Below are 15,569 nucleotides of genomic sequence, written 5' to 3' on the forward strand. Positions count from 1 at the left end.
ACTCAAAATGGATTAAAATCCAAACTGTGTGACCTGCAATACAAAAATCCTAAAAGAAAATGTAGACAGGCAATGCGAAAAAAAGTAAAAGTAAAGTATTTGGACTACATCAAAATGAAAGATTTTTGCATAGCAAAGGAAACTATCAACAAAACAAAAAGGCAGCCTACTAAATGATAGTAAATATTTGTAAATTATATCTTATAAGGGGTTAATATTAAAAATATGTTAAAAACATATAGCTGAACACCAAAAAAATCCCACAAACAATCTGACTGAAAAATGGGCATAGGACCCGAATAGGTATTTTTCCAAAGAGATAAACAAATGACCAACGAATATATGAAAAGATACTCAATAAAAACCACAATGAGATATCACCTTAAATATTTTAGAATGGCTAGTATTAAAGGACAAAAAATAACAAGTCTGGCAAGGATGTGGAGAAAAGGGAACCCTCATGCACTGTTGCTGGGAATATAAATTGGCACAAACCACTTGGAAAATATTATGAGGGTTCCTCAAACATTTTTATTTTTTATTATATTTTAAAATTTTTTAAAAAATATTTTATTTATTTATTCATGACAAACACAGAGAGAGAGAAAGAGAGGCAGAGACACAGGCAGAGGAAGCCCAATGTGTGACTCGATCCCGAGTCTCCGGGATTACGCCCTGGGCTGAAGGTGGCGGTAAACTGATGAGCCACCCGGGCTGCCCCCTCAAACATTTTTATTTTATTTTATTTTATTTTTTATTTTTTTTAAATTTATTTTTTATTGGCGTTCAATTTACTAACATACAGAATAACCCCCAGTGCCCGTCACCCATTCACTCCCACCCCCCGCCATCCTCCCCTTCTATCACCCCTAGTTCGTTTCCCAGAGTTAGCAGTCTTTATGTTCTGTCTCCCTTTCTGATATTTCCCACACATTTCTTCTCCCTTCCCCTATATTTTTTAATAAATATATTTTTTATTGGCGTTCAATTTACCAACATACAGAATAGCACCCAGTGCTCATCCCGTCAAGTGACCCCCCCGTGCCCGTCACCCATTCACCCCCACCCTCCGCCCTCCTCTGCTTCTGCCACCCCTAGTTCATTTTCCAGAGTGAGGAGTCTTTATGTTCTGTCTCTCTTTCTGATATTTCTGACACATTTCTTCTCCCTTCCCCTATATTCCCTTTCACTATTATTTATATTCCCCAAATGAATGAGAACATACACTGTTTGTCTTTCTCCGATTGACTTCACTCAGCATAATACCCTCCAGTCCCATCCACGTTGAAGCAAATGGTGGGTATTTGTCGTTTCTAATAGCTGAGTAATATGCCATTGTATACATAAACCACATCTTCTTTATCCATTCATCTTTCAATGGACACCACGGCTCCTTCCACAGTTTGGCTACTGTGGACATTGCTGCTACAAACATTGAAGTGCAGGTGTCCCAGCATTTCATTGCATCTGCATCTTTGGGGTAAATCCACCACAGTGGAATTGCAGGGTCGTAGGGCAGTCTATTTTTAATTCTTTGAGGAACCTCCACACAGATTTCCAGAGTGGCTGCACCAGTTCACATTCCCACCAACAGTGCAGGAGGGTTCCCTTTTCTCCCCATCCTCACCAACATTTGTGGTTTCCTGCCTTGTTAATTTTCCCCATTCTCACTGGTGTGAGGTGGTATCTCATTGTGGTTTGGATTTGTATTTCCCTGATGGCCAGTGATGCAGAGCATTTTCTCATGTGAATGTTGGCCATGTCTATGTCTACCTCTGTGAGATTTCTCTTCATGTCTTTTGCCCATTTCATGATTGGATTGTTTGTTTCTTTGCTGTTGAGTTTAAGAAGTTCTTTATAGATCTTGGAAACTAGCCCTTTATCTGATACGTCATTTGCAAATATCTTCTCCCATTCTGTAGGTTGTATTTTAGTTTTGTTGACTGTATCCTTTGCTGTGCAAAAGCTTCTTATCTTGATGAAGTCCCAATAGTTCATTTTTGCTTTTGTTTCTTTTGCCTTCGTGGATGTATCTTGCAAGAAGTTACTGTGGCTGAGTTCAAAAAGGGTGTTGCCTGTGTTCTCCCCTAGGATTTTGATGGACTTTTGTCTCACATTTAGATCTTTCATCCATTTTGAGCTTATCTTTGTGTATGGTACAAGAGAGTGGTCTAGTTTCATTCTTCTGCATGTGGATGTCCAATTTTCCCAGCACCATTGATTGAAGAGACTGTCTTTCTTCCAATGGATAGTCTTTCCTGCTTTGTCGAATATTAGTTGACCATGGAGTTGAGGGTCCATTTCCGGGTTCTCTATTCTGTTCCATTGATCTATGTGTCTGTTTTTGTGCCAGTACCACACTGTCTTGATGACCACAGCTTTGTAGTACAACCTGAAATCTGGCATTGTGATGCCCCCAGATATGGTTTTCTTTTTAAAAATTCCCCTGGCTATTCATGGTCTTTTCTGATTCCACACAAATCTTAAAATAATTTGTTCTAACTCTGAAGAAAGTCCAGGTATTTTGATTGGGATCACATTAAACATGTAAATTGCCCTGGGTAACATTGACATTTTCACAATATTAATTCTGCCAATCCATGAGCATGGTACATTTTTCCATCTCTTTGGGTCTTCCTCAATTTCTTTCAGAAGTGTTTTATAGTTTTTAGGGTATAGATTCTTTACCTCTTGGGTTAGGTTTATTCCTAGGTATCTTATGCTTTTGGGTGCAATTGGAAATGGGATTGACTCCTTAATTTCTCTATCTTAAGTCTCATTGTTAGTGTATAGAAATTCCATTGATTTCTGGGCATTAATTTTGTATCCTGCTACGCTGCCAAATTGCTGTATGAGTTCTAGCAATCTTGGGGTGGAGGCTTTTGGGTTTTTTATGTAGAGTATCATGTCATCGGCGAAGAGGGAGTGTTTGACTTCTTCTTTGCCAATTTGAATGCCTTTAATGTCTTTTTGTTGCCTGATTGCTGAGGCTAGGACTTCCAGTACTATGTTGAATAGCAGTGGTGAGAGTGGACATCCCTGTCTTGTTCCTGATCCTAGGAGAAAGGCTCCCAGTGATTCCCCATTGAGAATGATATTTGCTGTGGGCTTTTCATAGATGGCTTTTAAGATGTTGAAGAATGTTCCCTCTATCCCTACACTCTGAAGAGTTTTGATCAGAAATGGATGCTGTATTTTGTCAAATGCTTTGTCTGCATCTAATGAGAGGATCATATGGTTCTTAGTTTTTCTCTTGCTGATATGATGAATCACATTGATTGTTTTAGGAGAGTTGAACCAGCCTTGTGTCCTGGGGATAAATTCTACTTGGTCATGGTGAATAATTTTCTAAATGTACTGTTGGATTCTATTGGCTAGTATCTTTTTGTGAATTTTTGCATCCATGTTCATCAGGGATATTGGTCTGTAATTCTCCTTTTTGGTGGGGTCTTTGTCTGGTTTTGGAATTAAGGTGATGCTGGCCTCATAGAATGAACTTGGAAGTACTCCATCTCTTTCTATCTTTCCAAACAGCTTTAGTAGAATAGGTATGGTATCTTCTTTAAACGTTTGATAGAATTCACCTTGGAAGCCATCTGGCCCTGGACTCTTGTGTCTTGGGAGGTTTTTGATGACTGCTTCCATTTCCTCCCTGGTTATTGGCCTGTTCAGGTTTTCTATTTCTTCCTGTTCCAGTTTTGGTAGTTTGTGGCTTTCCAGGAATGCGTCCATTTCTTCTAGATTGCCTAATTTATTGGCATATAGTTGTTCATAATATGTTTTTAAAATCGTTTGTATTTCCTTGGTGTTTGTAGTGATCTCTCCTTTCTCATTCATGATTTTATTAATTTGAGTCTTATCTCTCTTCTTTTTAATAAGGCTGGCTAATGGTTTATCTATCTTATTAATTCTTTCCAAGAACCAACTCCTGGTTCTGTTGATCTGTTCCACAGTTCTTCTGGTCTTGATTTCATTGATTTCTGCTCGAATCTTTATTAACTGTCTTCTTCTGCTGGCTGTAGGATCTATTTGCTGTTTTTTCGTCAGCTCCTTTGGGTGTAAGGTTAGCTTTTGTATTTGAGTTCTTTCCAGTTTTTGAATGGATGCTTGTATTGCGATGTATTTCCCCCTTAGGACTGCTTTTGCTGCATCCCAAAGATTTTGAACGGTTGTATCTTCATTCTCATTAGTTTCCATGAATCTTTTTAATTTTTCCTTAATTTCCTGGTTGACCCTTTCATCTTTGAGCAGGATGGTCCTTAACCTCCACGTGTTTTAAATCCTTCCAAACTTCTTGTTGTGATTTAGTTCTAATTTCAAGGCATTATGGTCTGAGAATATGCAGGGGATGATCCCAATCTTTTGGTATCGGTTCAGACCCGATTTGTGACCTAGTATGTGGTCTATTCTGGAGACAGTTGCATGTGCACTTGAGAAGAATGTGTATTCAGCTGAGTTTGGATGTAAAGTTCTGTAGATATCTGTGAAATCCATCTGGTCCAGTGTCTCATTTAAAGCTCTCGTTTCTTTGGAGATGTTGTGCTTAGAAGACCTAATGAGTATAGAAAGAGCTAGATTGAAGTCACCAAGTATAAGTGTATTATTATCTGAGTATTTCTTCACTTTGGTTATTAATTGATTGATACATTTGGTAGCTCGCACATTCGGGGCATATATATTTAGGATTTTAAGTCCCCTTGTTGGATAGATCCTTTAAGTGTGATATAGTGTCCCTCTTCCTCTCTCACTACAGTCTTCGGGGTAAATTTTAGTTTATCTGATATAAGGATGGCTACCCCTGCTTTCTTTTGAGGACCATTCGAATGGTAAATGGTTCTCCAACCTCTTATTTTCAGGCTGTAGGCGTCCTTCTGTCTCAAATGAGTCTCTTGTAGACAGCAAATAGATGGGTCCTGCTTTTTTATCCATTCTGAAACCCTGCACCTTTTGATGGGGTCATTAAGCCCGTTCACGTTCAGAGTTACTATTGAAAGGTATGAGTTTAGTGTCATCATGATATCTATTCAGTCCTTGTTTTTGTGGAATGTTCCACTGAATTTCTTCTTAAAGGGGAATTTTAAGAGTCCCCCTTAAAATTTCTTGCAGAGCTGGTTTGGAGGTCACATATTCTTTCAGTTCCTGGCTGTCTTGGAAGCTCTTTATCTCTCCTTCCATTTTGAATGAGAGCCTTGCTGGATAAAGTATTCTTGGTTGCATGTTCTTCTCATTTAGGACCCTGAATATATCCTGCCAGCCCTTTCTGGCCTGCCAGGTCTCTGTGGAGAGGTCTGCTGTTACCCTAATACTTCTCCCCATAAAAGTCAGGGATTTCTTGTCTCTTGCTGCTTTAAGGATCTTCTCTTTATCTTGGAATTTGCAAGCTTCACTGTTAAATGTTGAGGTGTTGAACAGTTTTTATTGATTTTAGGGGGGGATCTCTCTATTTCCTGTATCTGAATGCCTGTTTCCCTTCCCAGATTAGGAAAGTTTTCAGGTAGAATTTGTTCAAATACATTTCTGGCCCTTTGTCCCTTTCTGCGCCCTCTGGAACCCCAATTAAAGGTAGGTTTTTCTTCCTCAGGGTGTCGTTTATTTCCCTTATTCTATCTTAATGGTCTTTTGTTTATCTCTTTTTTCCTCAGTTTCCCTGTTTGCCATGAACTTGTCTTCTATGTCACTCACTGGTTCTTCCACCTCATTAGCCCTCGTCGTTAGGACTTCTAGTTTGTTTTTTTTTTTTGTTTTTTTTTTTTTTAATTTTTATTTTTATTTTATGATAGTCACACAGAGAGAGAGAGAGAGGCAGAGACATAGGCAGAGGGAGAAGCAGGCTCCATGTACCGGGAGCCCGACGTGGGATTCGATCCTGGGTCTCCAGGATCACGCCCTAGGCCAAAGGCAGGCGCTAAACCGCTGCGCCACCCAGGGATCCCAGGACTTCTAGTTTGGATTGCATCTCATTCAATTGATTTTTAATTTCTGCCTGATTAGATCTAAAATCTGCAGTCATGAAGTCTCTTGAGTCCTTTATGCTTTTTTCTAGAGCCACCAGTAGCTGTATAATAGTGGTTCTGAATTGGCTTTCTGACATTGAATTGTAATCCAGATTTTGTAACTCTGTGGGAGAGAGGACTGTTTCTGATTCTTTCTTTTGAAGTGAGGTTTTCCTTCTAGTCATTTTTCTCAGTGCTGAGTGGCCAAAAACAAGTTGTATTGGGTAAAGGAGAAATAGAGAGGAGAGAAAGAAGGAAAGAAAAGAGAAAAAGAAAAAAGAGAAGAAAAAGAAAAAGAAGAAAGGAAAAAATGGGTGGGGGAAGCAAACAAATCAAAAGGCAAAACAAAACAAAACAAAAACAATAACAAAAACAAAAAAAAACACGGGGGAGTATCTTCTGATTCTGAATACTTTAAGTCCCTTGACTTCGCCTGGAACTTGTCTGTCTAGTTGGTCTTCTGGGGGAGTGGCCTGTTGTGCTGATTTTCAGGTGTTAGCCCTTAGGGGAGCTGCTCTGCCGCCTGCCTGGTGCAGGTCTCAGTGGGGGTTGTTTACCCCGTGAGGCCCCAGGAGGAACAACCCCAGTGGCTGCGGCAGCTCTGGAGCCCTGGATTCAGCTCCTGCAGTAACTACAGAGCTCTCTGCAGGAGCCTGGAGGCTCCGGGGGCGTGGGTGCTGATCTGCTCAGCTCGGGGTAGGAGCGTCCTTGCTGTCCTGGGCCCTCCCGGCCTCTGCCTGTCCCGGGGCGGGCGGGGGGGGGGATCCTGGGCTGTGTCCCGGCGCCCAGTGCTACAGAGCCTGCGCTGTTGGATTTGTGCTCCCCGACCCGCAGCCCCCTCCGCGGAGCCGCCATCCCAACCCCTCTGAGTTCCTCTCGGAGCCGGGCAGCCCCCTTCCGCGGAGCCTCTTCCTCTGCCCGAGCCCCTCCGATCTGCTCCCGGGTTCAGCCGCGTGCACTGCAGCCCTTCAGGGAGCTCAGGGCACTCTCCCCTGGGTGCGGTTGCTCTGTTACTGTCCCAGGGAGCCTGAGGGCATCCCCGCCCTCCTGGGGTCCTGCTCCAAATCCCTGCGAGCCCCTTTCCGCCCGGGAAGATTGGTGCAGCTCCTGCGTCTCCGGGACGGGGCTCTACTGTCCTGGGGACACTTGCCCCAGCCTTAGCCCGGCTCCTCGCGGGGCCCCTCTCCCTTGGATGCCTTTTGTTTATTTCTTTTTCCCCTGTCTTCCTACCTTGATAGAAGTGCTAACTCTTCTCACTGTAGCATTTTAGCTGCCCTCTCTTTAAATCTCAGGACGAATTCGTAGGTTTTCAGGATGATTTGAAGGTTATCCCGGTAATTTGGTGGGGACAGGTGATTTGGAGACCCTACTCTTCCGCCATCTTGCCCCTCCTCCCGTCAAACATTTTTAAATAGAAATATCATATGATCTAGTAATTCTACTACTGGGTATTTATCTAAAGAAAACAAAAACAATTATTTGAAAAGATATATACAACCCTGTGTTTATTGCAGCATTATTTACAATAGCCAAAATGGACAACCTAACTATCCATTGATAAATGAATACAGAACATGCGATTATATATATATATATATATATATATATATATATATATATATATTTCAGCCACACAGAAAAATAAATGACAATATGGTTAGACCTACAGAGTATTATGCTAAAGGAAATAAATCATACAGAGAAACACAAATATCATACAATTTTCCTTACATGAAGGAATCTAAAAAACAAGCCAAAAATCAGACTCCTAAATACAGAGGGTAAACTGGTGGTTGCCAGAAGGTAGTGGGTGGGAGAATGAACAAAATAGGTAAAGGAGATTAAGAGTTTCAGACTTTCAATTATAAAATAAATAATTACAAAGATAAAAAGTACATCATAAGGAATATAGTCAATAGTACTGTAATAATGTGCTATGGTGACTTTACTTATTGTGGTGAGCATTGAGTAATATATAGACTTGTCAAATTAATATTTTGTACACTTGAAACTAATACAATATTGTATGTCAATTATACTTTAATCATCATCAACATCATCATCATCATCAACTCTTGAGATGTTCTGGGCCAGCTACTGGAAAGTAGTTATTCCTTTACTCCTCTATCCTGTCCCTAGGCAGACCAAGAGAACCATATCACTAGGTTGTAGAGATTTTGGAGGCAAGCAAAATGAAAACAGAGACCAGGCATATCATCTAAGAAAAACTGCATATTGAAGAGAAAGGAACAACTAGTGAAGACATATGATTATGAATTGGTATTATCTAATGGTATTTATAAATGAAGAGAGGCCATGAAAAATTTACAGATACCTATAAATTTTATATAAAAGATAGTTTATATCACTTAATTTTTATGAGCATTTATTCACAGGAGCTAATAAGTACCTTATTCTTGCTTTTTCAGATATCAACAGATAGAAGAATTGTTTTTTTTTTAAGATTTTATTTATTTATTCATGAGAGACACACACACACACAGAGGCAGAGACATAGGCAGAGGGAGAAGCAGGCTCCATGCAGGGAGCCCGATATGGTACTCGATCCTGGGACTCCAGGATCATGCCCTGGGCCAAAGGCAGGTGCTAAACCACTGAGCCACCCAGGGATCCCCAGATAGCAGAATTCTTAATTGCATGTGCTCCAATCCAAGAAATTGGTGGTATTCTGAATGTCATACTGTTGGACTTTTTAGAATGTCTCAGACTTTGGGTCTGAGAATTTAGTTTATCCAGAAAAACAACAAGACATGGTACCTCCAAGTTCCGAAGACGCTAAGAAACTAAGTAATGTATCTATAATGTTTACCAGCTTACCTGGGGCTAAAATATAGTTATTTGTCAGTGAAAGCTCATCTCTATTTACCAGATCTGTTAATGCAAATACCTCAATTTCAGAAACTTAACTATTTTTATTTTTTTAAAGATTTTATTTATTTATTTATTTATTTATTTATTTATTTATTTATTCATTTGAGAGAGAGACATAACACAAGCGGGGATAGGGGCAGAGGGAGAGGTAGACTCCCCACTGAGCAGGGAGCCCAAGTCAGGGCTCAATCCAGAACCCTGGGATCATGACCCGAGCCAAAGGCAGATGCTTAACTGACTGAGCCATCCAGGTGCCCCAAAACTTGACTATCTTCATTCCATCTTACATTTTCCTTAGGTTTCAGTTATTTTTTTCTTAAGATTTTATTTATTTATTCTTGAGAGATAGAGAGAAAGAGAAGGAGGCAGAGACAGGAAAAGCAGGCTCCCTGTGGAGCAGGGAGCCTGATGCAGGACTCAATCCCAGGACCCTGGGATCAAGACGTGAGCCGAAGGCAGATGCTTAACCAATTGAGACACCCAGGTGCCCTAGTAATTATCTTTTTGAATAGAATCTGCTGCTTCCATACCTTTGATGGAGGAAGACTATTCTTAGTGGCCCATTGTGATAATCACTGTGAGAATTGAAGTAGAAAAATCCCAAGAGGAAGTGGAGGTGCTGAAAAGGGCAGCTTGAGGCCCATAAAGATGGGAGATAATGTCAAGGAGGAAAATATGGCTAAGATAATTTGCCCCAATGATCTTAGATTTTATTTAGTAGGCAGTGAGGTGTCAGTAAATGTGTTTGACTTAAAATAAAACCCTTTTTATAATGTAGTGCTACATTTATAGTTAAAGTATTTTGCTTACCAATACAAGACTCAGATGTGAATAGCTTTTTCCATTGTGGAAATATTTCAAAGCAGGTTATTAACACACTATATTTCTCTGATTTTTATTAGAGCTTGCTTTAAAAAACAAAACTAAACTAAAATTCTTATCACTTGTAACTGCTATAACTAAAAGTTGGCTCAGAAAGAGTGATAGCTGGAGCTAAAACAGTGGCATAGTAGGAGGACCCTAAGCTGGTCTTGTTCTTGGAACATAACTAGATAGCTATGAAATCATTTTAAATACCCCACAAATGAACCCGAAAACTGAAAAAACAAACTGCACAACTAAAGGGAGAGAAAAAGCCACATAAGGAAGGTAGGAAGTACAGAAATGTAGTTTGGGGGAAAAATGGATCATGGCTGCTGTGGAGGGGAGGGAGCAGTGGTCATGGAAAAAGGTGAGAGAGACAAGCACACAGGAATGCACAAAGAGAACACTTCCCTAAAGCCATTGCTAGGGAAATGAGAGGGGCTAGTATTTGTGAGTTCTTGAAACCAACAAGGTTTAGAGACTGGAGTTCTAAAGGTTGGCAGGCTTGGATGGATAGAGGCTTCAGGGCACTGCCCTGCTCCTGGAGAGAAGGCAGATGGTATGGAAATAGTGATCTGAAGAATGCCTCAGGCACACAGGGGGACATTGTTCACTCTTCTTGGAGCATCCCTGAGAGGTAGATTCACACATATGCCTCTCCAGGACAAAGGAGCCTGTGGGCACCATTTCCCTTCCCTGCCCCTTAGCATGAACACAGAGCCACGTATGGTAAACAGCACAGCACCAACACTAGCTGCCTAACTGGCTTATTCCAAGTTCCATTACCTGTGCTCAAGCAGTACTGACCTACTTGGTCACATTGGCCTTAGTCTCAATATGGTGGGCCTTTTCTTCAGAACACCAGTGGAAGTCCTTACCGACAGCATGTCTTCCAACAAGAGAGTTCTGTAGGGCTTCAGTTCTAGTGAAAGTAGGATCAGGCCTCATTTTACAAGCAGAGCAGAGCATACCTACTTAAAATTTACCACATTCTAGCTAAGAACCAAACACTGCCCACCACGGGCAAGAAGAAACTCTGCAGATGACTGGCTTGAAGGATAGAGAAGCACAACAACAGAGTGCACCCAGCATACACCAGACACTCTCTGAAGTGCCAGGCCCTGAGTACTAACTACACGGCCTCTTCTTCATAAAGCCATTACTCTCAGGATAAAGAATGATAGCTTTTCTAACACAGAGAAGAAGACAGAGATTTAGCAAAATGCAAAGATGGAAAAATTCATCCTAAAATAAAGAATATAAGAAATAAGGTCATTAACAGAGATCTAAGCAACACAGATAAGTGTAACATGCCTGGTGGAAAATTTAAAGCAACAATAATAAAGATAGACACCAAGCTTGAGAAAAGAATGGAGGACTTCGAGAGGCCCTTAATGCAGAGATAAAAGAGTTAAAAAACAATCAGTACGAAATGAAGAACGAAATAATTAAAATTTGAAACATACTTGATGCAATGGACACATGGAATGAAGAAGCAGAGGAATGATTAAGTGATAAGGAAGATACAACAATGGAAAATAATGCAGCTGGACAAAAGAGAGAAAGAAGTCTTATGCAACATGAGAATAGACTTAGGGAACTAAGTGACTCCACCAAATATAGTAATGGTCATATTATAGGAATCCCAGAAGAACAAGAGAGAAAAGTGAGCAGAAAATTATTTTTAGCAAATATTAGCTGAAAACTTCCCTGATTTGGGGAAGGAAAATGATACCAAGATCCAGGAGGCACAGAGAACTTCCATCAAAATCAACAAAAGCAGGCCATCACCAGCAAATCCTGTCATTAAAATTGCAAAATATAGTGATGAAGAAAAAAAATTCTTAAAAGCAGCAAGACAAAATAAGTGCCTAACTTACAAAAGAAAATTAGATAGCTGGAAATTTCTCAACAGAAATTTGGCAAGCCAGAAGAGAGTGGCATGATATACACAACATGCTGAAGAGGAAAAACCTGCCACCAAGAATACTCTATCCAGTAAGCCTATCATTCAAAATAGAAGGGAAACTAAAGAGCTTACCAGACAAAGAAAACCAAAGGAATCTGTGATCACTAAAACAGCCCTGTAAGAAATACAAAAGGGGACTCCTTGTGTGGAAAGAAAAGAACAAAAGTGACAAAGACAAGAAAGGAACAGAGAAAATCTCCAGAAACAATGACAAAGTAAGTAATAAAATGACACTAAATACATAACTGTCAATACTTACCCTGAATGTAAATGGATTAAGTGTTCCAATCAAAAGTTATGGTGTCAGAATAAATAAAAAAAACTAGATCCATCTATATTCTTCCCACCAGAGACTCATTTTAGACCCAAAGACACTTGCAGATTGAAAGGGAGGGGATGGAAAAACAAGTATCTTGCAAATGGATGTCAAAGAAAACCAGAGTAGCAATACTTATATCAAACAAAGTAGACTTTAAAACAAAGACTGTAATAAGAGATGAAGAAGGGCAAATGGGACAGTTTAATAAGAACATACAACAACTGTAAATATTTATACATCCAACACGGGAGCACTCAAATGTCTAAAAATTTTGATAACAAACATAAAGGAACTAACTGATGTTGCAGCAACTTACAGCAATGGACAGGTTATAGCAATGGACCTACAGCAATGGACAGATCATGTAAGTAGAAAATCAACCAAGAAGCAATGGTTTTGAATGACACTGGACCAGGTATATTCATAACATTCCATCTTAAAGCAGTGGAATGCACATTCTTTTAAAGTGCACATGGGAGAGGGGCACATGGATAGCTCAGTCAGTCAAGTGTCCAACTCTTGATTTTAGCTCAGGTCATTATCTAAGAATCATGAGATCAAGCTCCGCATTAGGCTTTGTGCTCAGTGAGGAGTCTGCTTGAGATTCTCTCTCTACACTCCCTCTGGCCTTCCCTCACCCCTGTACTCACTTTCTCTCATAATCAATCAATCAATCAATCAATCAATCAATCAATCTTTAAAGTGCACATGGGAATTCTCCAGAATAGATCACATATTATATCACAAATGAGGCCTCAACAAATACAAAAAGATTGAGATAACACCATGCATCTTTCTTTTCTGACCACAACAGTATGAAACTTGAAGTCAATCACAAGAAAAAATTTGGAAAGACCACAAATACATGGAGTTGTATTACCCTGATACCCACACCAGAGAAAGACTTCACTAAAAAAAGAGAACTAAAGGCTGATATCCCTGATGAACATGGATGCAAAAATTCTCAATAAAATACTAGGAAATCAGATCCAACAGTATATTAAAATAATCATTTAAGTGGAATTTACTACTGAGCTGCAAGGTTGGTTCATTATTGGAAAACCAATCAACATGACACATCACATTAATAAAAGAAAGGATAAGAACCATATGATCATTTCAAAAGATGCAGAAAAAGCACTTTAAAAAGCACAACATCAGGAATCCCTGGGTGGCTCAGTGGTTTAGTGCCTGCCTTCAGCCCAGGGGGTGATCCTGGAGTCCCGGGATCGAGTCTCACATCAGGCTCCCTGCATGGAGCCTGCTTCTCCCTCTGCCTGTGTCTTTGCCTCTCTTTTTCTCTCTCATGAATAAATAAATAAAATCTTTTTTTAAAAAAGCACAACATCCATTCATGATAAAAAAAAAAACCCTCAAAAATGTAGATTTAGAGGGACTATATCTCAACATAATAAATGAAACAAGACAGTCCAAAACCTTTGGGATGCAGCAAAAGTGGTCCTAAAAGGGAAGTATATAGCAATACAGGCCTGCCTTAAGAAACAAGAAAAATCTCAAAGCAATAAATTAACCTTACACCTAAAGGACCTAGAAAAATAACAACAAATGAAACCTAAAGCCAGCAGAAGGGAAATGATAAAGATTAGAGCTGTGGCTCAGCAGTTAGTGTCTGCCTTTGGCTCAGGGCATGATCCTACAGCCCTGGGATTGAGGGAGCCTACAGGCTCCCTACAGTTAGCTTGCTTCTCCCTCTGCCTATGTCTCTGCCTCACTCTCTCTGTGTGTCTCACATGAGTAAATAAATAAAATCTTTAAAAAAAGAATAAATCATATAGAAACTAAAAAAACAATAGAACAGATCAATGAAACTAGGATTTGGTTCTTTGAAATAATTAATAAAATTGATTAACGCTTACCTAGACTTATCAAAAAGAAGAGGAAGGACTCAAGTAGATAAAACCACAAGTGAGAGAGGAGAAATAACAAACAAATACCACAGAAATGAAAAGAAATGCTACTCTACATAAAATCTGAGAAACTCCACCAAAAAATTTCTAGGACTGATACACAAATTCCATAAAGTCACAGGATACAAAATCAATGTAGAGAAATCTGTTGCATTTCCATACATTAATAATGAAGCTGCAGAAAGAGAAATCAAGGAATTGATCTCATTTATAATTATACCAAAATCCATAAGATACCTAGGAATAAATCTATCCAAAGAGATGAAAGACCTGTACTCTGAAAACTAGGAAACACTGATGAAAGAAATTGAAGATGACACAAAAAAATGGAAAAACATTCCATGATTATGGATTGGAAAAACAAATATTGTTAAATTGTCTATATTATGCAAAGCAATCTACACATTTAATGCAAAATTACACCAGCAGCAGTTTTCACAGAGCTAGAACAAGCAATCCTACAATTTGTATGGAATCACAAAAGACACTGAATAGCCAACACAGAACTGAAAAAGCAAAGAAAAGCAGGAAGCATCATAATTCTGGACTTCAAGTTACATTACAAAGGTGTAGTGATCAAAATAGTATATTACTGGCACAAAAAATAGACACATAGGGATGCCTGGTTGTCTCGGCAGTTGAGTGTCTGTCCTCGGCCCAGGGTGTGATCCCAGAGTCCAGGATCAAGTCCCACATCGGGTCCCTGTGAGGAGCCTACTTCTCTCTCTCTGCCTGTGTCTCTGCTCTCTCTCTGTCTCTTGTGAATGAATAAATAAAATATTTTAAAAATAGACACATAGATCAATGGAACAGAATAGAAAATCCAGAAATGAACCTATAACTATATAGTCAACTAATCTTCGACAAAGCAGGAAAGAATATCCAATGGGAAAGATAGCCTCTTCAACAAAGAGTGTTGGAAAAATGGGACAGCAACATGCAAAAGAATGAAAGTGGATCACTTTCTTACACCATACACAAAAATAAATTCAAAATGGATTAATGACCTAAATGTGAGACAGGAAACCATTAAAATCCTAGAGGAGAACATAGGCAGTAACCTCTTTGACATCAGCTGAAGCAACTTCTTTCTAGATATGTCTCCTGAGGGAAGGGAAACAAAAGCAAAAATCAGCTATTAGGACTTTATCAAAGTAAAATACTTCTGCACATTGAAGGGAACAATCCTCAAAACTAAAAGGCAATCTATGAGATGGAAAATATATTTGCAAACAATATACTTGATAAAGGGTTAGTATCTAAAATATATGAAGAACTTATCAAACTCAACACCCAAAAAACAAATAATCCAGTTAAGAAATGGTCATGGGCACTGAGGGGGGCACTTGATGGGATGAGCACTGGGTGTTATTCTGTATGTTGGCAAATTGAACACCAATAAAAAATAAAAATAAAAAAATAAAATAAATGGGCAGAAGACATGCATAGACATTTTTTTCAAAAAGACAGATGGCTAACAGACATAGGAAAAGATTCTCAACATCACTGACCATTAGGGAAATAAAAATCAAGACTACAATGAGATTATCACCTCATACCTGTCAGAATGGCCAAAATGAACAACACAGGAAACAACAGGTGTT

The 15,569-nt window shown here is 39.4% G+C and overlaps 1 protein-coding gene across 4 annotated transcripts in view; it reads right to left on the bottom strand.

Moving 5' to 3' along the window:
- The window catches only part of ZDHHC15 (zinc finger DHHC-type palmitoyltransferase 15), a 171,197-nt gene that overhangs the window by 33,919 nt on the left and 121,709 nt on the right, over positions 1-15,569 (bottom strand). Inside the window, exon 11 of one of the 4 annotated variants that reach the window (XM_049107209.1) lies at positions 7,595-15,069. The exons of the other annotated variants lie outside the window; for them this stretch is intronic. Coding sequence (XP_048963166.1) covers positions 14,924-15,069 — 146 coding nt within the window. The 3' untranslated portion in view covers positions 7,595-14,923. Of the gene's footprint in view, positions 1-7,594; positions 15,070-15,569 lie in introns of those variants that run through there. 4 annotated transcript variants of the gene reach the window in all.

Source organism: Canis lupus, chromosome X (assembly GCF_003254725.2).
Source record: "Canis lupus dingo isolate Sandy chromosome X, ASM325472v2, whole genome shotgun sequence".
NCBI classification, from domain to species: Eukaryota; Metazoa; Chordata; class Mammalia; order Carnivora; family Canidae; genus Canis; species Canis lupus.